Source organism: Eschrichtius robustus, chromosome 17, assembly GCF_028021215.1.
Source record: "Eschrichtius robustus isolate mEscRob2 chromosome 17, mEscRob2.pri, whole genome shotgun sequence".
NCBI classification, from domain to species: domain Eukaryota; kingdom Metazoa; phylum Chordata; class Mammalia; order Artiodactyla; family Eschrichtiidae; genus Eschrichtius; species Eschrichtius robustus.
In genome coordinates, this window is record NC_090840.1 from 13,115,652 (window position 1) to 13,140,290 (window position 24,639).

The 24,639-nt window shown below is 38.8% G+C and overlaps 1 protein-coding gene across 15 annotated transcripts in view; it reads left to right on the forward strand.

Annotated features, from left to right (window-relative positions):
- CSPP1 (centrosome and spindle pole associated protein 1) overlaps positions 1-24,639 on the forward strand; it is a 221,899-nt gene that overhangs the window by 190,660 nt on the left and 6,600 nt on the right. For all 15 annotated transcript variants that reach the window (XM_068525678.1, XM_068525677.1, XM_068525676.1 and 12 more), the window contains 7 exons: positions 2,524-2,628; positions 4,390-4,456; positions 5,046-5,163; positions 9,450-9,589; positions 13,593-13,733; positions 15,629-15,675; positions 18,828-18,891. In XM_068525678.1, coding sequence (XP_068381779.1) covers positions 2,524-2,628; positions 4,390-4,456; positions 5,046-5,163; positions 9,450-9,589; positions 13,593-13,733; positions 15,629-15,675; positions 18,828-18,891 — 682 coding nt within the window. The remainder of the gene's footprint in view (positions 1-2,523; positions 2,629-4,389; positions 4,457-5,045; positions 5,164-9,449; positions 9,590-13,592; positions 13,734-15,628; positions 15,676-18,827; positions 18,892-24,639) is intronic.

The following is a 24,639-nucleotide window of genomic DNA, read 5'->3' on the forward strand; positions in this document are numbered from 1 at the left end:
CTGTCCACAATGGATTGGAAATTAAAAAAGAAACTTGTGGCTCACCACAGACTGGTTTGAAGTCCATGCCTCTGAGATGGGGGTCGATGTTCACGCTTAGGCACGTGAGTCAAAGTTATTAGACAGGCGTTTTCTCTCTAGAAAGCCAGTAGGCCCTTATGAAAATCCAGTTTACACCCTTGCTCGTATTTCAAAGCTATATTTAAAATTTTGTTTGTATAGTATCACTAGGGACTTATTAAAATGTGTCTTCCTGGTCTCATGTACAACGTATCTGATTTACTAAGTGTGATTTAGTAACCCTTAGGGGTTTGGATGCAGTTGGCCTGTGAACCACACCTTGAAAAACCCTATGTCTTGTACGTTTAGCCTAATTTAATTTTTAAAAAATTGTTTTCAGAAACTTAGATTTATACAGACATGATTTCTTGTAAGTAGAATTGACAAAAATTACTTTTAACCAGTGTGCTCCTTGGGTGTATTTATGATGTGATTTGCTACATCATTCAATGTGTAACCTACTGTAGGTAACATGAGCCATTTCTGGTGCAAATGCACTCTCTGGATTTCTCACCCCAGGGTTTTATGATGATAGAAGTAAGTATTCACAATTTGAATTTGCTGAAATGTTGTTTAAAAGGGAATTTATAGGGGCTTCCCTGGTGGCGCAGTGGTTAAGAATCTGCCTGCCGATGCAGGAGAAACGGGTTTAATCCCTGGTCCGGGAAGATCCCAAATGCCACGGAGCAACTAAGCCCGTGCGCCACAACTACTGAGCCTGTGCTCTAGAGCCTGTGAGCCACAACTACTGAGCCCACGTGCCACAACTAGTGAAGCCCGTGCACCTAGAGCACGTGCTCCGCAGCAAGAGAAGCCACCGCAATGAGAAGCCCGCGCACCACAACCAAGAGTAGCCCCCGCTCGCAGCAACTAGAGAAAGCCCACGCGCAGCAACGAAGACCCAACGCAGCCATAAATAAATAAATAAATAAATAAAAAGGGAATTTATGAGTCAGATCTATATTTTTTGTTTTATTTTCAGTGTTGCAGGAACATTAGGCAGTATGCTTCATTTTTAGGATATATATAGTTGCTCATCCTTTTAAAGTATCATTTAAATGTCATATCATTCATATTTCTAATTGATAAAGTTTGTTTTTTAGAGCAGTGTTTGGTATAGCAAAATTGAGCGGAAAGCGGAGAATATTTTATTGTAAAATTGATTATTTGAGAATGAAGGTTGTTAGTTTCTCACAGTTGTGTTTCTGCCACTTTCTTACTATGTCTAAGAAAAAAAGCTATTTCTTAGGAATATGTAATTTTATGACTGTTATAGTTTAATTGTGAAGTACCATAAAGTTTTATACCAGCTTTGTTCCATTTAATGCATTCTGCCCTCAATTCTGAAATTATCATTGCTAGCTGTCATTTTTTAATTTATGTAGGCCTGATATATATTTTTGTCTACTCTTAGTTTTTACTTTTGTGTCTGCATTTTAAATTTTTTAGTCTGTATATTTATTTAGTTTGTTAAAATTTGTTTTTTTAATCCTAATCTGAGAGTTATACTATCATAACCAATATATTTGATCATATTAATTGAATTTCTGACTTTTTTGTTTTTGCTTCCTTGACAGTTACTTGTCTGTTTATTTTGTTTTTTTACATTATGTGGACTATGCTTTCTTTGCTTCATTCTCTACAGTCCTTTAGAAGGTTTAATTTGTCTTTATAATTCTACCTGTGGTCACCTAGAGTTTTTTTTTTTAAACTTTGTCATATATTTCTAATTTTATCAAAGTCACTAGTGAAAGTAATATTTGATTTTTTTTTTTTTTTTTTTAGTATTTTTTATTTATTTATTTGTGGCTATGTTGGATCTTCGTTTCTGTGCGAGGGCTTTCTCTAGTTGCGGCAAGCGGGGGCCACTCTTCATCGCGGTGCGTGGGCCTCTCACTGTCGCGGCCTCTCTTGTTGCGGAGCACAGGCTCCAGACGCGCAGGCTCAGTAATTGCGGCTCACGGGCCTAGTCGCTCCGCGGCATGTGGGATCTTCCCAGACCAGGGCTCGAACCCGTGTCCCCTGCATTGGCAGGCAGATTCTCAACCACTGTGCCACCAGGGAAGCCCAATATTTGATTTTGTACTGTGCAAAATGAACAATTTAACATCCACATTTATAAACATACATTTATATTTTTATCCAGATAATTCTTATTATATTTTGTTGGGAATTTTTATGTTTTCAGCATTTTGATTTTAATACGAAGTTGGGAACTATTAGCTTTATTACACTGTAACCTGAAACCCTGTTTTATTTCCTTACGGAGACATAGAAACTCTATCATGATCCGTGATGCTCTTGGTGACAAGGGATCTAGATTTTAGAGATGTGTGTATGTATATATACACATACATGTTGGGGTGTTTGTATATATACATACACACATAGACATACGTTGGGGTGTGTGTGTGTGTGTTTGTGTGTGTATATATATATATATATTTATTTTCTCCCCCTCAGCGCTTGAGACAGCCTTCTCCTGTAGTTCCTGCTCTTCAGAACAAGATTGCAAGCAAACTCCAAAGACCTCCTTCAGTTGACAGCATTATAACTTCCTTTATTCAAGTATATACTCTTTCTTTTGATTTATTCATCTTCGCTAAGTTATTTTGGATTGCGGGTATTGAATGAGATTTTCTTATTCATCTTACTTAGCTAGATTACATTTTTCACATCTGAAATATAGATGATGTTTACATTGATTTGTCTGTTGCTTCAGTTATAAATGATAACACTTGGTGCCCCAAAGTTTAAATTCTTTTGACAAATCATAATTTAGCAAGTGGTACTTGTCCAGGCCCCTCAGGAAGGCCTTTTCTTTGGTAATATGTCTTCTCGCTAGCTGTAGTTATGCTAATAAAGTCCCTTATACTTTAGACTGAGCTATACTCAGAAAAGCGCCGGGAAAATGTTCCAGAAGGGTTGATCCTTGAGTTGACTCTTGAGGAATGAGTAGGGATTTGCTATAGAGAGGAGGAGGAAGAGGGACTTGCAGCATATGCAGAATCATGGAGGGACTGCAAGCCAAGTGGCACGCATGGAGAACACATGGTTTGGTCTGGCCTGCGACACCTCACCAAATGGCAGAGGAGGTGAAGGCTGGAATGTATGCAGGGTGTTGTAGGGAGTGCTAAGGGGTTTGACTTTATTCCATAGGCCAGTGGATATTAAACAGGCTTTTTACCAGAATAGACAAAGAAACATATTAGAATGTCTTCCTCAAGCCCACCCTCTGAGATCTGATTTGGTAGGTCTGTGGTAATGTATGGGAATTCATGGTAATATTTTAAATAGGAGAATGACATGGCCATGTTTGTCTTGCATAATGTTCTCTCAGGCAGTGGTGGCGTGGAGATATATTATGGAGGCTGGGCAAGACGGTAAACATGGAGAAAAGTTAAGATGCTTTTGCAGAAGTCCAGATGTGACTTTGAGGACCTAAATGAAGGCAGTGACATTAAGAACTAAGAAGGGGTGACAACTTCAAGATATATTTATGAGATACAGATCGTGCTATTTATTGACTGTGTGTGACGGGTGGGAGTCAGTGACAACTGTCAGGTTTCTGGTGAGGGTTATATAGAGTAGGCAGTTGAAACTACAGGTTGCGGCCAAGGAAGGCGCTCTGCACTGGATTTGTAGTTTTGGAAACTACTAACATTATTGCTTGTCTAATTAGTATGATTGTCTAGGATGTGTTCAGGGGAAGTTAAGAGGGCTGAGGATGGAACAATAGGGAATTAACCAACATATAAGAAGCAGAGCAAGGAAATAGAGAGAGTGGCAATGATATCAGTTGCTACTGGCCAAGTAAAATAAGGGCTTAAAATGCCCATCAAATGCATCACTGAGGGATCACTTGGTAGGAGAAGCAAAGGCTGTGTAGTGAGGAGTGAATGGGAATAAGGAAGCAAACACCATATGCACTGCACATACTGTTTTTTAAAGAACGGCTATGAAGGAAGAGAATGGACAATAGTGAATGATGAAGGGTGAGATAAGTTTTTTAAAAAATGGAGAGATTCTTAAGCACAGGCTGTTAGGAAGGTGGTTGGAGAGAGGAAGAGGGTGGACAAAACCCAGTAATTGATGGAGGAGCTGAGAGTCACTTATCAGATACAGAGTACAGGCGAAGGGATTCTCTTTGGATGGGGCACGGCCTCTCCCACTGCAGTGGGAAGAAAAAATAAATGTGGGTAAGTTTACAGATAGAGTGGTGGGGAGTTTGGTTTCTCTTACATATAGTTACTTCAAAATAATTCCTCTTTTAAAGCTTCTGAGTAGGGAAGACATACTGAGTGTATCTTTGTTGTGATTGTTAAACAGGAAAGTTCCGTGTCCAGGGCACAGTCTCCTCCGGTACCTGCCAGGAAAAATCAGCTTCGTGCAGAAGGTAGAGTTGACTATTCAACCTGTAATCTAGACTATTTCTCTTTTTAACTTTTTATTTTGAAAAATAGACTCACAAAATATCGTGAAACAGTATAGAGAGGTGCTGTGCACCCTCCCCCCAGCTTCCCTCAGTCGTGCAATATCACAACCAGGAAATTGGCATTGGCATACTCCACAGACCTTCATCAGGTTTCACAGTTTTCACATGCAGTAATTTATGTGTTTGTGTGTGTGTGTAGTTCTGTGCATTTTTATCATGTGTAAGTTGTGTAGCCACCACACAATCAAGGTACAGAACTGTCCATCACCACATAGGAACTCCATTGTGCTGCCCCTTTATAGTTACACCCCCCTGCCCACCCCCCCCAAGAATGTTTCTTGCCATTTGAAATTCCTGTATTATCAGAAATGTGTTTGTGGGTCTTAATGATGTTCATAAATATGATCTATATATATAAAGCATTAAAAATAACTTTCATAAAAATGTCACTCTGAGCATTTTAGCTTTATGATAAGTCAGGTTATGTTTAATATTTAACCTTTTATTCGTATACATGTCTTATTTTTCACTTATCAATGTGAATTTGCAGAGGAGAAAAAAAATGTAATTATGGAATTATCAGAAATGAGAAAGCAGCTTCGTAGTGAAGAGCGGCGTCTGCAGGGGCGGTTGCTGCACATGGACAGTGAAGACGAAGTTCATATAAGGCAAGTTTAGAATTGCACTTTTTGTTTGTTCTTGTGTTCTTTTCTGTCAGGATAAGGAATCGGAACATATCCAATAATTCTACAGTTTTGGAACAGGATTAATTATCTTTATCATAAAGCCACATCTGTTAGAATTTTGCATGCTTGAAAAAAGTTTTTAACGGATTATTGGTGAAATTGTAATGACTGAAATAGCCTTTCCCTCCCCCCAAAAGAAATCTAGCTAAATAATTATAGTCTAGTGGAGGGACTCAGTATAACTAATTCAAAATAGTGTATGATTTTTTTAGTGTGTTTGCAGTATGTGGTAGGTTTTCTTTTTTTTCTTTTTTGGCAGAACAGCTCTTTCTTTAATTAGCTAATGTGCTATTTAATTCACATTCTTCAATTTTATGTAGGTAGCATTGCCTTCATAAAACATTTCTTCACAATTGTAAAATCTATTCACTGTGAAAATATGGGATATTTAATGAATATTGATTTAACCTAATATAAAATATTTAAGCAGAGAATTTTAATTGTCCTTCCGTACTGCCAGTAATATATTTATGGCAATGGTGATGACAGTGGTGGTGTTGATAGACGGAAGAAAGAAAAAAAAGAAGAAAGAAGCAGCACTTTCTTGAAGGCAAACCAAAAGTGTTATCCCTAACCATGGTATCTTTAATAGGATTAGTGAAAAATCAGTATTGGGAACAGGCCATTCTTCAAGCTCTATCTTTAAGATAGTTTGCCTCACTACAGAGAAATCACTGAGTGAAAGATAATTGACTAAATTGGGACTCATGTACAGAAGGCAGACGGATGCAGAAGTTCCTTTGTAAGCTAATCTAAGTGATAAGGAGGCCCAAGATAGGAAAGAGATGGTTGAAACAAGACTAGAAGAACACATAGACTAGACAATTATAAAAACAATCTCCTTACTTTCCCTTTCTCGGTCTTCTAAAAAGTCAGGCATAGAAACTTGGTCCTTGAGAGGAAAATGATAATAGGAATGGAAAATTTCAGAGATGGAATAACCATAGACAGTTACTTTTTAAAACTATTTTTTACATTTTCCGTCAGCAGTGTACTGTTTTCTGAAATACTTATTTTCCAGCAAAATAACTTAACAGACTACCAAACATTTCTGATCATTTTTGCCAAAAGGACTCATAAATTTTCTAAAGCAATATTCTTCAAACTGCAGGTTGCAGTCTTTTAGTAGGTTGTAAAATCAATGCAGCGGGTAACTACCACATTTTCTTTAAAGGGTGTTTATCTAAAAAAAAATAAATCGTTTATTTCGGCATAATTTTAGGTTATAGAAAAGTTGCAGACATAGTATAGAGAGTTTCCATACACCCCTCACCTAGTTCTCCCTATTGTTAACATCTTACATTCCCAGAATATGTTTGTCACAACTAAGAAGCTGACATTGGAACATTACTACAAACTAAATTCCAGACTTTATGGATTTCTCCAGTTTTTCCATCAGTGTCCTTTTTCTGTTCCAGGATTTAGTCAGTACAGGGTACCACACTGCATTTAGTTGTCGCATCTCCTAGTCTCCTCTGTTCCGGGACAGTTTTTCAGTCTTTTCTGTTTTTCATGATTGTGACAGTCTAGAGGGTCTTGGCCAACTATCCTGTAGAATGTCCCCCAGTCTACATTTGTCTGACGTTTTCTCATGATTAGGCTGGGGTTAAGGGGTTTTGGAAAGAATAGCACAGGGTAGCCTTCTCATCACATCGTATCGGCGGGTATGTGACATCCATATGATAGCGCTGGAATCACTAAGCTTACCACACCGGCAAGAATTGAGAGGTGGTGGGGATAAGCTCCGTCTCCTGGAGAGGGGTTATCTCCATATATTATTTAGAATGCTTCTGTAAGAAAGATTTGTCCCTTCTCCCCTCTTTATTTAGTTATTCAGCCATTTATTTATATCACTGTTGTTTCATGTATATTTATTTTGTACTTTGGGTTATAATGTCATTTGTAACATTATAACATTACAGCATTATGTTATTTATGTTGTTGCTCAAGTTGTTGCACCTTTGGCCATTGGGAGCTCTTTCATGTTGGCTCCTGTGTCTCTTTGACGTGTCCCATCCTTTTGTTTCTTGAGCACTTTTTTACTTTCTGTTACTGCAAGATGCTCCAGGCTCCTCTTGTATATTCCCTGTCCCCTGCCCTGGAATCAGCCATTTCTCCAAGGAGTCCTGGTTCCTCTTGGAGAATGGTATTTAGAAACCAAGCTCTCGATGGGCAAAGCTAGATAATATATGTACATATACTAAGTCATAAACATTATCTGTAATTGTTCCTGTGTCTATCAATTTGTGTACACGTTAAATTCATACTGATATTTCTGACTGTAATCCAGGATGTGGTAGGATTTTAATGTAGCATGTTAACCTGCCTAATTATGCTTTGCTTAGATTTTTGTTGGCATTCTCTAGGCATGTTCTGGCTAAGTAAACAAGGTGAGGAAATTTCAAGATACAGACTGGCTAGGTAATGGAATGTTAACCCAAGGTGGTAATTTTCAACAAAGGATTCTTCCATAGTAGGTCAACTACTTCTTAGTAATAGAGAGGTCAGTATAGTTTTTCTGTATTTGCTTTCAGGTTATAAATGCCTTAACTTTTGCAGCTTGCCATATTCCAAACATGCATGTTCAATTAAATCTAATGGATCATTGACTTTTTATTTGTTTTCTTTATTTTCATTCATAAACTGAAGACTGTGCTCTCTTTTGGCAAACCAATGTAAGAAAGAGAAGCCAGGCAGCTTTTCAGTTTTCTCATTTGCAAATCTTACACAATAATTTCCACCCCATGAGATTCTAGTGAAGAATAAATAAACGTATGTATTTGAAAGTACTTTGTAAATTCTGTGTACTAACTTAAGTTAGATAATATATGTTAGAATTACCATCATTTAGCAAGAATTGGTTAAATACATTTAAGTTCGGTGTAGTGTTCAGTATGTATTGTGATCAGAGACATCTCAGTGTTGGTTCCTTATCCCAGTTTTATAAATAGTTTCACAAAAAGAATCTCTTATTCATTAATTAATTCATCATATTATTGAATTCCTAATACGTGCTAGGCACCCCCAGCTCACATGCAAAGAAGAGCTAATAACCTAATTCCTAACTGAACAGCCTACTTAACTATTAGCGTTAATGGTATACAGGAGTCCAATTTAATGGCTTCCTAGAAGCCTTTTTAGTATTTGTTTTGCATTTTAATGAATCTTTGTTGCAGTTCCTATCCCCCTAGGTGGTTCACTATTAGAGGTCTGTGTCAGCCTTGACAAGGTAATTTTGTGGCTTTGGTGAAACCTTCCCCACAAAAGGAAACCCCAGGAGAGCAGGGGGCATTGCCTGTGGGGATCCCAACTCTTCCCATCTAGGTGCTTAGGGAAGATTTAGTGAATAAAGACATGAAGGCAGGAGTCTGGCAAACTTCTAGCTTAGAGCTACATTTTAAAAAATAGAGGGGGCCCACCTAGGGCTGAAGGAAACAGCAGCAAATACTTTATTTTCAGGGCTGGAGATACCATCCCCCATCCCTGTTCTCTATTATCATCACTCCCCCAAAGTCCTAGTAGAAAACTCCCTTACTAAGCTACCTGCCTATTTTGCTAACTTCCTAGGTTAACAAAGGAAGAAATATTCTTCCAGAAATAGAGTATTAATTAACTAATTAGGTATCAAGTTCCCGGAAAGCCCACTGTAAAATTAGTGTTGGGGGACTGTGGATAATACCTATTATATTGGGCAGCAAATTTATGCTGTATTTCTCTGTATAATTTCTGTTTTAGACTGAGGGGAAGGTAACATTTATTGAGACCTAGTACATGTCAAGTACTATGCAGGGTACTTTACAATATATAATTTCATTTAATTTCATGCTCACAACAAGACTAAAAGGGTAGACATTATCTGCATCTTACAGATGGTGCAGTCAAACTTCTAGTAAGTAGCAAAGTTGGTCTTTGAATCTTGGTTTCTTTGACCAAAGACAAATCTTTCTACTACACGAACATTTTAAGGTAAAAGCTAACTCATTCTGTTCTTCCAATAAGATACTTTGCTTCTGAGCATTTTGAAAGATTACAATGACCTTATAAATACCCTGTTTTTTTAATACAAGGAATTGAAATAACAGCTAGTAGAATAAATTTTTATAATATATTGTGGTGAAAGATGCCAGATTTCTTGTACAGGGAGTTAAATGTCAACTCAGATTTTCTTCCCAGAAGACACTTTTATCATAATTTGTCATTTTCTACAGGAAAAGAGAAAGGAATCCCATGGATGTATTTGACATGGCTAGACATCGGTTACAGGCTCCAGTCAGAAGACAGTCACCTAAGGGCCTAGACACTACTACTTTTCAGAATATTCATGACTTTAATGAGCTGAAAGATAGAGGTGAGTAGAATGCTGCTATTTTAATGATACAGCAAGAGTGTCCTACCCATATTCAAGTATCTTTAAAGACGTTTGTATCCTTTTTCTAAAGTAAAGTTTCATTCATGGTATATATTTTAAGTGATGATGAATGAAACTTCTGTATACTCTAGTTCTTCAATTTACCAGTCTGGTGGATGGACCTTTAGTTTGGCTAACTATTTTCTTTTGGAGGGCATACAGCTCTTAAAGCCTCAGGAGTGGATAAGATCAGTAAAATAGTGTGAAGAGTGGCACCTGACATTTAGTGGAGGATGGACAGCCAGATGAGCTTAGTAAAGAGGTGGAGAAGGCAGAGTCAGTGATTGGAGGTTAAGCAGGAGAATGTGGTGTCCTGAAAGCTGAGGGAAGAGAGTGTATCAGGGAGGAGGGGTCATGTAAAATGAATATTGGAAGGTGTCAGTTGGATCAGAGGTCATTGGTGACCTCAACTAGATCTTTTTTGGTGGAATTATGGGATCAGAAGCCAGTTAGCTTTGGAAATGAGGACTGAATAAATAGGAAGCAAAGTGTTAGAGGCAATGAGCAGAAGAACCCTTGGAAGAAGGGGGGCTGGGAAGGGGAGGAGCACAGGGTCTGGAGCTGGAGGAGCCTGTTAGGAAGCTGATGTGAAAGCTGTTACGGGAGGAAGAGGCTTACGATACAGGGGAGGGAGGGAACCATCATTGAAGAGAGCAGGGTCCCTGAGTAGAAAGGAGGAAATGCAAGACTTTTGAAGGAAGGGAGTAGAGAAGATTTGATGCAGCCACTTAGGAGGAGGAGAGAAAGCTTATTAGGGAAGTAGGATTGCCAAGGTAACAGAGGCTTGGGAGACTGAGAGGAACCAAAATGTGTGTTACCTGTGATTTTTCTTCAGGTGCACTCACAGAGCAGCTGTTGGGGTAGAGGAGGCGAGTTGTTGGATGGTGGTTTTATGACCTATACCACATGAATCGGAATTTACACTTTTCTTCTGTTTCTTATTTTTAAAAGTAATATCTATTTTAGAAAGTTTTGAAAATTTAGAAGGATAGAGGGAAAAATCACTTTACCCAAATCACCTAAATATAAACACAATTAATATTTTGTATATTTACTAGTCTTTCTGAGCTTAAGACAAAAAAAGTAAAATAAAAACTAGCTGTAACTGTATGTTATTTAATTTTCTTTGTTTTTTTCCACTTAGATATACATGTGTCGTCAATTACATATACCATAGTTATGTTTTTATTCTATCATTTATTGATTACTTATTATATGCCAGGTATTATATTAAGCCAGTAGGTCTCAGGGGACTTCTTGAGGTCAAAACTATTTTTTTTTTTTTAACATCTCTACTGGAGTATAATTGCTTTATAAAACTATTTTTATTATAAACTAAGACATTATTTGTCCTTTTCATTTTCATTCTCTCCTGTGTGTACAGGTTTTCCAGAGCATGTATGGCATGTGATGACTTCATTGCTCTGAAGCTAATAGAATATGTTTTTGTATTTTCATGTTTTAAAAATTTCTTAGGTTTAATTTCTAATATGGTGTTGGGGGGGGGCGGTAAATAAAAGCTCTTTGGGGTCCTTAACTTTTAAGAGGGTAAAGAGATCTTGAGAACAAAAAGGTTTAAACCGTAAAATTGAGCCATTCATTTCCCTGTTACCACATCTAGTCCTCATTGTATGACTTAGTTGTTGATGTCTCTTGTTTTTATAGAGAGGAAACTGAGTCTGGAAGTGGGGAAGTCAGGCTCCAATCCAAGTTCATGTGTCCAGAGTCTCTTCTGTTAACCTTGCTCTTAATCATTTTCTAATTCTTAGATATTCAGCATGCTTCTCATTTCCCACTATTGTTACCAAATCAGGTCCGGCTGCCTGTCACTTAAAAAAATCAGTACTCGCAAAAGTTGGTGGAAAGGAAAGTTGTTTTTAATCAGAATGCTGACAATCTAGCGAGATGCTGGACTCAGTGTCCCCCAAAAACCATCTCTGAAGATTCTGCTGGGCCATGAAAGTTTTTAAAGGGAAAGAGGGAAGTCATCTCAGTTAATCACTGGGTGGGGGTCAGAGTCATCGCCCTCCCCCACTGTGTGCAGGCCTGTTGACTACTCATGATCTTTCTTTAGATGCTATTTTATTCACACAGTTTGCGAGATTACTGAAGGGGAAGCTAGGGAAGAGATCTGGTCATCTGTTGATTACTTATTCTTCATTTCTACTTCTTTGATCTACAGAAAGAACCAACACATTAGGCAAGGTATTGTGTGATCAAGAGATTTGAAAGGTGTGCTAGGGCTGGAGATGAGTCGAGCATGGGGGAGCCTGGTTTAAGGTTAGCGACAGACAAAGGGGCCTTTCGCAGAGAGCTCTTTCCTGCCAGAAGCTGCTTACAAAATGCTTGTTAAGATGTGCGAAAAAACACAGTAAACAACATTCTTGAGAAAGAAAGTGAACTAACCTAGGGCTAGCCCTGAAAGGAAAAGCTACAGGGATGCATTATGTACAAATGTATATTAACAAGTCTTTCTGGATGATTTAAGGGACCTCCTGCAGAGAGCTCTTTCCTGCCAAAAGCTGCTTACAAATCCCCACTTGGCAGAACATCATTCCATTTCTGTGGGATCATGCGTGAAGGTCTTCTGTAACTTCTTCATGCCGACATAGGGTGCTGTATTCTTAGAGTGGAAGTTGTCGACGTGTCTGTAGCATGTTTTTGCTGGCAGTTGTAGTTGCCCATTTACATATGTGGGCAGAACAAGCTACTGCTCAAGGTGGAGCAGTTTATGTCATGGCTGCAGTCTGGTCATCATGCAGTCAGCTTTTTCCCCCTGGTGGCAGTTACAGTATCTGTAAAACAACTCAGGAATGTGCATCAGACACTGAGTCTGTGACTCTGTTGTCCTAATCATTAGCCGCTTGAGCCTGCTCCTTTGTGACTCCGGGAGGCCTGGGAGACTTCAGCTTCTCTACAAACAAGAGGCAGGAGAGAAGGAGGGGCCTTTGTACTTGGGTCGGCGGCGGGCATAGGGTTCTGATTAGTTCTACTGTGGATCAAAATGAATAATATTGTCAAGACTTTTTAAATGTGTGAACTATATTTTTATTCTCAAGATTTAAAAATTAAGGTTTAACATTTTCATTCTGATCAGTTGATAATTCTTGAACTTGTGGCACAGGTGAATTCTTCGACTGTCATTTCCTGCAGAAACGACATCCCTCCTAAAGCTCCAGCCAGCCTGCATTTATCTTGTTTTCATTTTTTGGCATGATATTTACAAATATTAATTGGCCAATAACATTATGGTTTCATTTTTCCAGTGTATTTTAGGGATCGGCTGTGATTCAGTGTCTGGTGGCTGCCTGAGTTACAGCCATCTGAATAATTGCTTGGATGTACCTGCACATAGTGGCAGGCTCTGGGTGGCATCTTGGGGGAGTGGGAAGGTCAGGATGGAGAATGTGGCAGTCAGCTGCTGCTTGCTCTGGGGGCTCCCTTATAATGGTGATAAGTTTGTGAAAAGGCATTTATTTAAAGAATGTTAATTTTGTGTTCATTAGGTGTTTTTTTTTTATTTTTTAAATTAATTAATTTATGGCTGTGTTGGGTCTTCGTTTCTGTGCGAGGGCTTTCTCTAGTTGCAGCAAGCGGGGGCCACTCTTCATTGCGGTGTGCGGGCCTCTCACTATCGCGGCCTCTCCCGTTGCGGAGCACAGGCTCCAGACACGCAGGCTCAGCAGTTGTGGCCCACGGGCCCAGTTGCTCCGCGGCATGTGGGATCTTCCCAGACCAGGGCTCGAACCCGTGTCCCCTGCATTAGCAGGCAGATTCTCAACCACTGCGCCACCAGGGAAGCCCTGTTCATTAGTTTTATGATGATGTCCTTTGACTTTGCTGATGTCTCATTATTTATATTGTTCCTGTTTATAGTGAAGTTTTATAAAATCTCATTTGGAAACAAGATTTAACTTAGTTATATAACTTATTTTTGTACCAGATTCAGAAACACGAGTTGATTTGAAATTTATGTACCCAGATCCTCCAAGAGATTATCATACCTTAGAGATTCAGCAGCAAGCCTTGCTAAGAGAGCAGCAGAAGAGACTGAATAGAATAAAAATGCAGGAAGGTGCTGAAGGTAAGAAGTAATCACTGCTATTTCACGTAGTTTCAATGGGTTGTTTTTTGTTGGCTTTCTTTCTCAGTCTCTGGTATTGATTTCAGTCCGAGGCAGGCTCCCTCCACTGGCAGCTCCACACTCACATGCCCCTTTTGGCCTATAGTCCCTGAGAAGAATAAGTCCCAGAGAGGGCTGTGATTGGCTTGACTGGGGTGTGTTATTTGTGCACAGGAGGGGTCCAGCCACTCATGATAGCCAGGAGGATTGAGTACCTTGACTAGGCCAGGTGACATCTGTACCAGGGGAAGGAATGCTGGGCACACACATCGGTGTCCTATGGGACATTTCTCTACTGTGTGTGTCTGTGAGTTTTGATATAGCATAAAATCTTTAAAGCTTCAGACTGGGCTATGAATATATTTCTTTGTAATTAGCCAATCAACGGATACTTACTGAGTGCCTACTATGAGCCTGGGTACTGATCTATATCCAGGGGATATGGTGATGAATGAAATATGCCACTGCTCTCAAGGAGCTTATACTCTGTTGGAGAATTTAGATGTTTAAAAAGTGAGAGTGTGATGAATGTTGCAAAGGAGATATCTAGGGTCCCCTGGGAGTGTGTAACTGGGGGTGGGGTGGGCAGGCACCTAGAGGTGGAGTGGAGCTAGTGGCCTCAGAGAACATCAGTGGGCCCTATTGAGCCGGGTGTCCTGCATGACCTTCACACATATCTCACCAGCTTTGCCTGCCTTCAGGCCATTGAGTGCAGCCATGGAAAATGAGTCATAAAAATGCAGCAGCTAGGTAACAAGAATAGAAGGAGATGGTCCTAGCAGTTATTTTCAGGAAAATTCAAAACCCTACCTTATTAGCAGGCTTGTCTGACCTACAGAATCTGAAGAACCTATTTTTGACTACATGAGAGTATCACAGGAATAAGTGATGTACCACTTTAGGCCCTGATCACAGGTCAAGACTTCAATAAAGATTGACAGGGAAAGTCTTCCATCTTGCATAGAATTTTTAACAATGGTCTCACTGATCACCCTCTGACAGCAGAGTAACCCAAAGTCTGTGATAAACAGTAGGCATATCATCAGGAGAGAAGAGAGAAGCAAGTACAGTCTTCAACCTTTACACCCATTTTGGTGGAATTTTTCCTTAGGAGACCCAGTTGATGATCTGATCTGGTGTGATCTTGGCAACTTGTGCTGATTAGCCCAAAAGTAGTCCCCATGTGGAAATAGGTCCATTTTGGGACTGAGGGTATCTGTCCCCTACAGCAACTACCCCACAACTTCTACCAAGCACTGTGATGACTTAATTCATAAGAATATGGTTTAACTATAAAACAATAAAAAACGTGGGTATAAAATACTTTACCAAGGAATACAGGCTATCATTGGCAGCCTATTTATTCCCAAAGGCAGTAGCTAAAAGGATAAAGTGCACTATTGAGAGGAACACATAGGAACCCTGGTCATATCAGAGGGGCCTTTGGGATACCTGATCCAAAATCTTTGCCCCGGAACCAGGTGCCTGGAATTGAATTCAGTTTCCTTCAATTCCACGTGAGGGAGTTGTTTAACTCTTCTCAACAATTTTCTACACAGATTGTAGAAATATGAGGGGAGATGGTTATTTTTCTATAGGCATCAGTTTTAAATTCACAATGATTTTACTTTTTATATTTATTAAATGTGAATGGGAGAATTTTATCCAACTAGAATGGATTGGATGCTGGTTTATATTTATTAATAAACAAGTAGTATCTTAAAAAATTCTGAAATGTGATCATTGAAAAGTAATCTCCAGTAAAGAGTTAATTACAAAAGATATTCTAAAATTTATTTTTATTTTTAAAGTATTTTCTAACCTTTAAATTTGTTTTTGCTCTCCATTGGCTACAGTTGACTTGGATGCTGTCCCAAGCACTAAAGTACGAGACCACAGAATGGTAAGAAAACAGTTATAATTTTTCAAGCTAGTTTTTGGGTGATAGAAATTTTTAGGAGTATGGTAAGTGAGTATTCCAATTTTGAATTCTTCAGGAATATTGAGTTAAGAGAATTTAAAACTTGTCCCATCAGTGTAGTGGGTAGCTAAAGAGATATTAGTGTTAATATGTAGAGAAAGCATATTGTAATGAGTAAAAACAAGACTCTAGAGGTAGGCTGTTCAAGTTAGTCTGTTTTTAGCTGTGTGACTTCAGGCAGGGTATTTAATCTTTCTTTGCCTCAGTTTCCTAATCTGTAAAGTGGGATGATAGTGTTTATCTCTGAGGGTGGCTGTAAGATTAAAATCAATTAATATCTGCAGGCACTTAGGGACAGGCCTAGCATGTAGTAATCTCCATATAAATGTTTATTAACTAAATAAAAAATAGCTCAAAGGTTGTTGTGAGGATTAAATGAGATAATATATTAAAAGCCCTTATAGGGCCTGTCCCATAATGAGTGAGGTCAGTTATCAGCAGTAGTGGAAGTAAGAGTCTATAATACATGTAATGGTGAGACCTATCAAGAAGATAAGCAAGGTAAGGGCATAACTCTTATCCTGAGGAAGTGACTATCAAGCAAAGACTGAACAAAAGGAAGGGGATGAGCCCGTTTTCATTCAACAAATATTTGTTCAATACTTACTGTGGATCAGCTAATATTCTAGGTGTTTGTGGGCACAGGAGTGAACAAAAGGAACAAAAATCTTTGCCCTCTGAGGGCTTACTTTCTAGAAAGAAGGAGAGACAATAGACAAATAAAATATTTAGTACGTTGAATCATGGGGCTCTGGAGAAAATGATAGCTGGGAAGGGGGCACTGGGAGGACGAGATGGAAGGGTTCACTGCAGGGAAGGCCTCACTGTGAGTGGGTAACATTTGAAAAAGGACATCAGGGAGGTGTCGTGTGAGATATCGGGGGACACATCTGGAGGAAGAACCTCCCAGGCAGAGGCCCCGGGCAGGACTAAGCCTCGTGTGTGCTAGGAGAGCGGGAGTACCGGGGAGCCTGGACCTCCAGGAGCAGGGGTGGGTGGGAGCAAATGAGGCAAAGAGCGAGGAGCAGCAGAGCCTCAGGGGGCCTTAGGGTGTTGCCTTTTATGCTGTGAATGTGGTGAGAGGCTTCCAAAGTTTTGAGTAGAGGAGTGACATGATTGGTTTCATGTTTTAACAACTGACTGCCATTCCCTGAGAATAGACTGCGGGGGACAGGAGGCTACTGCTATAATCTAATTAAGAGATAAGGTGATTTAGCCTGGAGTGGGAGCAGTGGAAGTCAGAAGTGGTTGGATTTATTTTGAAAGGAGATAGGATTTTTGACATATTGGATGTGGGGTACGAGAGGAGTCAAAGGTGACTTCAAGGTCTTTCGTTGGAGTTGCTATTTACAGAGATGAAGAAGCAGGAAAAACGGGTTTCAGGGTGAGGGAGAAGGTCAGGAACTTAGTTATAGTCATGGTAGGTTTGAGATGCCTGCTAGACAAATAGTTGGAGCTGGTGAGTAGATGGATAAGAGAGAGAGTTTGAGGAAAGACTGAGGTTGAAAATAAATTTAATCTTCCCCCACACTAATGATACAGGTAGTATTATCCCTATTTTCAGATTATAAAAGTAAGACTCAGCTAGGCTGTTAGTTGCCCAGCGTTACCAGTTGGTAGCTGTTGGTGCTTGGTTTTGAAGTGATAATGGTGATAACGACGTTGCAGTAGCAACAGTCTGTACGTGCGTGAGGTACTTGACATTTATTTGCTCTGAAGTTCACAACAAGGTATGCTTATCCCCATTTTACATAAGAGGAAACTGCTAGCCATGGCCACACAGCCAGTGAGCAGAAAAGCCCATGTCTGAGTGCAGGCTGGACTCCGGAGCCCCTCCCTGTCCCTGTACCACATTGCTTGAGATGTATGGATACCTTTTCTGAATACCCTGTAGGTTTCTCTGTAGGTGGCAGCCATATTTCTCAGTGAAAAGATACTGAAATTTAACTTCTGGGATTTTGATCAAAATCCTGGATTAATAACACCATATTTTGCTGAGTAGAAACTGAGCATAAGCCAACAGTTTAACATGGCTGTTACAAAAAAAGCTAAAAAATGTTGGGTTCACCTTCCTAGAAACTGGATTATATGGAAAACGCAAGGTGAAACTGGGGAAGAGTGTCAGGGAGAAGATAGGGCTGAGGTGGGCTCTGATCACTCTTCCCTGTGTGTGAAGGACTGTGATGCAGGAGAGAAGCTGGGCAGTGTGTGTGCAGCGCTAAGAACAGCTGGTGAATGTTAGATGCTATTATTACCATTACTGTCATGCTAGAAAGCAGAAGTAGAGTCAGTGGGTGTTAAATGTAAAAGAATTCAGTACATGGAAGAACTCAGTGAAAGAGAAGAACTTTCCGATAACCAATGCTATGTCTCAGTGGAATGCATTTCCTTAGAAATTAATGGACAGCTCTTCACTGGAGTATTCTAGCACATCCTAGAAATCTGGAAGGGAAGTGCAGGGAGGTGGCGTTGGGTGACTTTAGGTTCCTTCCAACATGTAAGGTGACATTATTGTAAAACTCTCTATATGTAAATTTCTTACCTCTAATTTGAGAGCTCATTACAAGCCCAACCCTAGCATTATTTTTTCCCTACTCCTTTGTCCCTCTCTATCTGTGCTATGCCTTTGTGACAGCTGCTGTCACGTGGGGCTGTCATTATCTGAGGGTATGCCTCTCCCCCATGGGACTGTGATCCACTCCAGAACAGAAACTCTTGCTCATCTTTGTATCTCCAGTTCCTAGCACAGAGGTAATAGTAAGTGCACTAAACAGATTTATTGAGAGAATGAATGAATCTCGACATGGTTTAAAGACTTTTAATGTTAAAGTGGGTTCATTGCTTCATACTCTATTATATTTTTATCAGCAATAATGTAACTCTTAATAAAAGGTCCTTCCTGTATTTTCTGGGTGTTGGAATGTGGTGGAGGAGGGAAGCAGCCAGTTCTACCTCTCCCTATCCTCTTTTGCTAATTTTGGGGAGAGTGTGGAGACTTGTGCCTTAGTACAAATTTGCTGTTTTTCCACACAGGACTAATAAAAATAGTCATTAATATATGATGTTTCTTTTAGCCCAGAGATGACACTAATGATTTCTTGAAAAATTCATTACTGGAATCTGATAGTGCTTTTATTGGTGAGTATATTTATTTTACCAACCTATTTCTTTAAATATTAAGCATTATTTATACTTATTTTAAGTGTTTTTCTCCATACTTAAAAAATCAGTACTTTACTCTTTGTTGTGCAAGATGGTAAAAAAAGGGAATATTTTGTATTACTAATAGTCATCAAATATAACTTAACAAAATTTTCAAAATCAGATACTTAATACACACACAAACACACAAATGAGTACAAGTAAAACTGGGGAAATTTGAATAAGATCAGAGGAGTTTATCAGTATCTTGGGTCTGAGGCTGTTGCCCCTGTTGTACAGAATGTTACCGTTGTGGGGAACGAGGCAAACTGTACAAGGGGTCTCCCTTACTGCTTACAAGTGCATGTGAATCCACAGTTATCTTAGTAAATATTTTAATTTTAGCAAGCCATAAGAATATAACTTAGTCTTGAGAAGATATGTGAAGGTACATGTACTGTAATAGACACTTACAATTGTGTGCTCTGATCATAAGCATTTCTGCTATCCTAGGTCCATCAGGGAATTCTCCCTTCTACATGTTAGTTTTATTTCATGTCAATTACTTTATATTTTCAAGTGATCAGCATTCCAAACTAGCCTATATTTCTTTCTGTTTTTTCTTTTTTAATGAATTTTTCTTTTGCAAGGAAGTCATACTGTGGAGAGTGAGTAAAGATAGAGAAATCAGTAGGAAATAGGGATGGGAAGATGGCTCATTAGACATCAGGGAAATGTGACCAGTTCCTGCTAATAATGAAGACAGTCTGGGGCACTCAAGACAGTGTCTCAGAATATTTCATTACATAGACCTTATACTAGACCAAAGATATGCAGTCTGTCTTTTTGGTTAATGGTCACCACAAGTATCCCCTAGGCATGACTGTTGCCACTGTTCTGATGAATGTGGGTAAGGCTGGTAGTGTCAATGTTTTTTTGTTTTTTTTGTTTTTTTTTGAGAAGTCACAATCTGCCAAATACAATTTGAATAGGCCTACATCTATTAAAGAAATTGAAAGAAATTGAGAGGTGGGGGAAGTGGAGAAATGTTGGTCAAAGGGTACAAACTTTCATTTATAAGTTGAATATCTGGGGATATAATGGACAGCATGGCGACTATAGTTAATAATACTGTATTTTATACTTGAAAGTTGTTATGAGAGTAGAACTTTAATGCTCTTACCGTAACAACAATAATAACAACACAATGGTAATCATGTGAGGTGAAGGATGTGTAAACTAGCCTTATTGTGGTAAACATTTCACAATCCTCACATTGTGCTCCTTAAACTCACACAGTATGTCAGTTATATCTCAATAAAGCTAGGAAAAAACCCCAAATTGACTGTAATAACAATAAAAAAAGAAATTGAATCAATAATTAATAACCTTCCAAAACAGAAAACACCAGGCCCAGATGGGTTCAGTGGTGAATTCTACCAAACATTTATTGAAGACTTATACCAATTCTCTACAGCCTCTTCGAGAAGATAGAAATAGATGGAATACTCCTAACTCATTCTATGTGGCCAGCATTACTCTAATACCAAAACCGGACAAAGACATCATAAGAAAAGAAAACTGTAGATCAGTAGCAAATTGAATCCAACAATGTATAAAGAGAATTATATACCACGACTAAGTAGGATTTATACCAGTTATGCAAAACTGGGTTACATTCAGTATAATTCATTCAAATATAATTCATTGCTTTAACAGGCTAAAGAAAAAAATCTTCATTATCATCATTATCAATAGATGCAGAAGCATTAAACAAAATCCAACACCTTATTCATGATAATTGTCAGCAAACTTAGAGGGGGACTTCCTCAACTCCCTAGAGAACATCTACAAAAAACCTACAGCTAGCATTTAGTGATGAGAAACTAGCAACTTTCCTGCTAAGATAAGAAACAAGACGAAGATGTCCCCTCTTACCACTCCTCAACATCATTATGGAAGTCCTAGCTAATTCAGTAAGGCAAGAAAAGGAAATAAAGGTACACAGATTGGGAAAGGATAAATAATACTGCCTTTGTGCACAGATGACATAATTGTAGGAAATGTGAAAGAATGAATCCCCCACCACCAAACCCCCCCCAATATTAATAAGCAGTTATACCAAGCTTGCAGAATACCAGGTTAATACACAAAAGTCAATCATTTTCCTATATACCAGCAATGAACAAGTAGAATTTGAAATTTAAATACAATATCATTTACATTAGCACCCCCCCAAAAGAAATATTTAGATGAAAATCTTACAAAACATGTACAAGATCTATATAAGGACAACTATGGAACTCTCATCAAAGAAATAAAATAACTAAATAAATGGGGAAATATTCCATGTTCATGGATTGGGAGACTCAGTATTGTCGAGAGGTCAGTTCTTCCCAACTTGTCTATAGATTCAGTGCAATCCCAATAAAAATCCCAGCAAGTTATTTTGTGGGTATCAACAAACTGATTCTAAAGTTTATATGGAGAGGCAAAATACCCAGAATATCCAACAGAATACTGAAGAAGAAAGAACAGTCAGAGAACTGACAGTACCTGACTTCAAGACTTTCTGTAAAGTTACAGTAATCTAGACAGTGTGGTATTGGCAAAAGAACAGACAAATAGATCAGTGGAACAGAATAGAGACCCTAGAAATAGACCCAAACAAGTATAGTTAACTGTTCTTTGACAAAAGAACAAAGGCAGTACAGTGGAGAAAAGATTGGACATCTACATGCAAAAAAGTGAATCTAGACACAGACGTTACACCCTTCACAAAAATCAACTCAAAATGGACCACAGACCTAAAGGAATCAGGCTCCCTGACTTCAGACTATACTACAAAGCTACAGTAATCAAGACAATAAGGTACTGGCACAAAAACAGAAATATAGGTCAATGGAACAAGATAGAAAGCCCAGAGATAAACCCACGCACATATGGTCACCTAATCTATGACAAAGGAGGCAAGAACATGCGATAGAGAAAAGACAGTCTCTTCAATAAGTGGTGGTGGGAAAACTGGACAGCTACATGTAAAAGAATGAAATTAGAACACTCCCTAACACCATACACAAAAATAAACTCAAAATGGATTAAAGACCTAAATGTAAGACTGGACACTGTAAAACTCTTAGAGGAAAACATAGGCAGAACACTCTGACATAAATCACAGCAAGATCTTTTTTGATCCACCTCCTAGAGTAATGAAAATAAAAAACATAAACAAATGGGATTGAAGCTTAAAAGCCTTTGCACAGCAAAGGAAACCATAAACAAAGCAAAAAGACAACCCACAGAATGGGAGAAAATATTTGCAAACGAAGCAACCGACAAGGGATTAATCTCCAGAATATACAAACAGCTCATGCAGTTCAGTATCCAAAAAACAACCCAATCAAAAATGGGTGGAAAATCTAAATAGACATTTCTCCAAAAAAGACATACAGTTGGCTAAAAAGCACATGAAAAGATGCTCAACATCACTAATGATTAGAGAAATGCAAATCAAAACTACAATGAGGTATCACCTCACACCAGTCAGAATGGCCGTCATCAAAAAATCTACAATGAATGGTGGAGAGGGTGTGAAGAAAAGGGAACCCTCCTACACTGTTGGTAGGAATGTAAATTGGTATAGCCACTATGGAGAACAGTATGGAGGTTCCTTAAAAATCTAAAAATAGAACTACCATATGACTCAGCAATCCCACTCCTGGGCATATACCCGGAGAAAACCATAATTCAAAAAGATACATGCACCCCAACGTTCATTGCAGCAGTATTTACAATAGTCAGGACATGGAAGCAACCTAAATGTCCATCAGCAGAGGAACGGATGAAGAAGATGTGGTATATATACACATACAATGGAGTATCACTCAGCCATAAAAAAGAACAAAATAATGCCATTTGCAGCAACATGGATGGACCTAAAGATCATCATATTGAGTGAAGTCAGACAGAGAAAGACAAATATCATATGATATCGCTTATATGTGGAATCTTAAAAAAAAAGGGGGTACAAACGAACTTATTTACAAAACAGAAGTAGAGTCACAGATGTAGAAAACAAACTTTTACCAGGGGATAAGTGGGGCAGGGGGAGGGATAAATTGGGAGATTGGGATTGACATATACACACTATTATATATAAAATAGATAACTAATAAGAACCCGCTGTACAGCACAGGGAACTCTGTAATGACCTATATGGGAAAAGAATCTAAAGAAAAAAAAGAGTGGATATATGTATATATATAACTGATTCACTTTGCTGTACACCTGAAACTCACACAACATTGTAAAGCAACCATACTCCAATAAAGATTAAAAAAAAAAAAAAAGGACCATAGACCTAAATGTAAAATGCAAAAACTATAAAACTCCTAGAAGATAACATAGGAGAAAACCTAGAAGAACTTGGGCATGGCAGTGGCTTTTTAGATACAACACCAGAGCACAATCTATGAGAGAAATAATAGATAAACTGGACTTCATTAAAATTAAACTTCAATGCTCTGCGAATGACGATATCAAGAGAATAAGACAAGCCATAGACTGGGAGAAAATATTTGCAGAAGACACATCTGACAAAGGACTCTTATCCAAGGAACACAAAGAACTCTTAAAAGATGGGCAAAAGATCCAGACACTTCACCAAAGACAGACAGATGGCAAATAAGCATATGAAAAGGTGCTCCACATCATTTGTCATTAGGGAAATGCAAATCATGTGCCATCAGGGAAATTCAAATTAACACAACAAGATACCACTACATACCTATTAGAATGGCCATGGGACTTCCTTGATGGTCCAGTGGTTAAGAATCCGCCTTTCAGTGCAGGGGACATGGGTTTGATCCCTGGTGGGGGAACTAAGATCCCACATGCCCCAGGGTAACTAAGCTTGTGCGCTCTGGAGCCTGTGCGCCACAACTAGAGAGCCCGTGCACCACAACTGCTGAGCCTGTGTGCCCCAATGAAAGATCCTGCGTGCCGCAGCTAAGACCTGACGCAGCCAAATAAATATTAAAAATATTTATCATGAAAGTTCTGGATTGCAAAATCCAGAACATGGACACCACCAAATGCTGGCAATATGTGGAGCACTAGGAACTCTCACTCATTGCTGGTGGGAATGGAAAATAGTACCATCACTTTGGAAGACAGTTTCGTGGTTTCTTACAAAAGTAAACATACTCTTAACGATATGATCCAGCATTCACACTCCTTGGTATTTACCCAAAGGAGTTGAGACTTATGTTCACACAAAAACCTGCACACAGATGTTTATAGCAGTTTTATCCATCTTTGCTAAGACCTGGAAGCAACTGAGTTGTCTCTAAGATGAATGGATATATATAAATATATATATAATATACAGTGGTAGACCCAAACAATGCAATATTATTCAGTGCTAAAAAGAAATGCGCTACAAAGCCATGAAAAGACATGGAGGAAACTTGAATGTTTATAAGTGAAAGAAGCCAATCTGAATAGGCTACATACTATATGATTCTAACTACATGATTTTCTGGAAAAGGTCAAACTATGGAGGCAGTAAAAAAAAAAAAAAAAAAATCCAATCAGTGGTTGCCAGAGGTTACAGCAGAGGGAGGAATGAATGGGTGGAGCAGAGGATTTTTAGGGCAGTGAAGCTATTCTATATGATACGGTAATGGTGGATCTGTTAAAACCCATAGAACGCACAACCCCAAGAATGAACCCTAATGTAAGCTA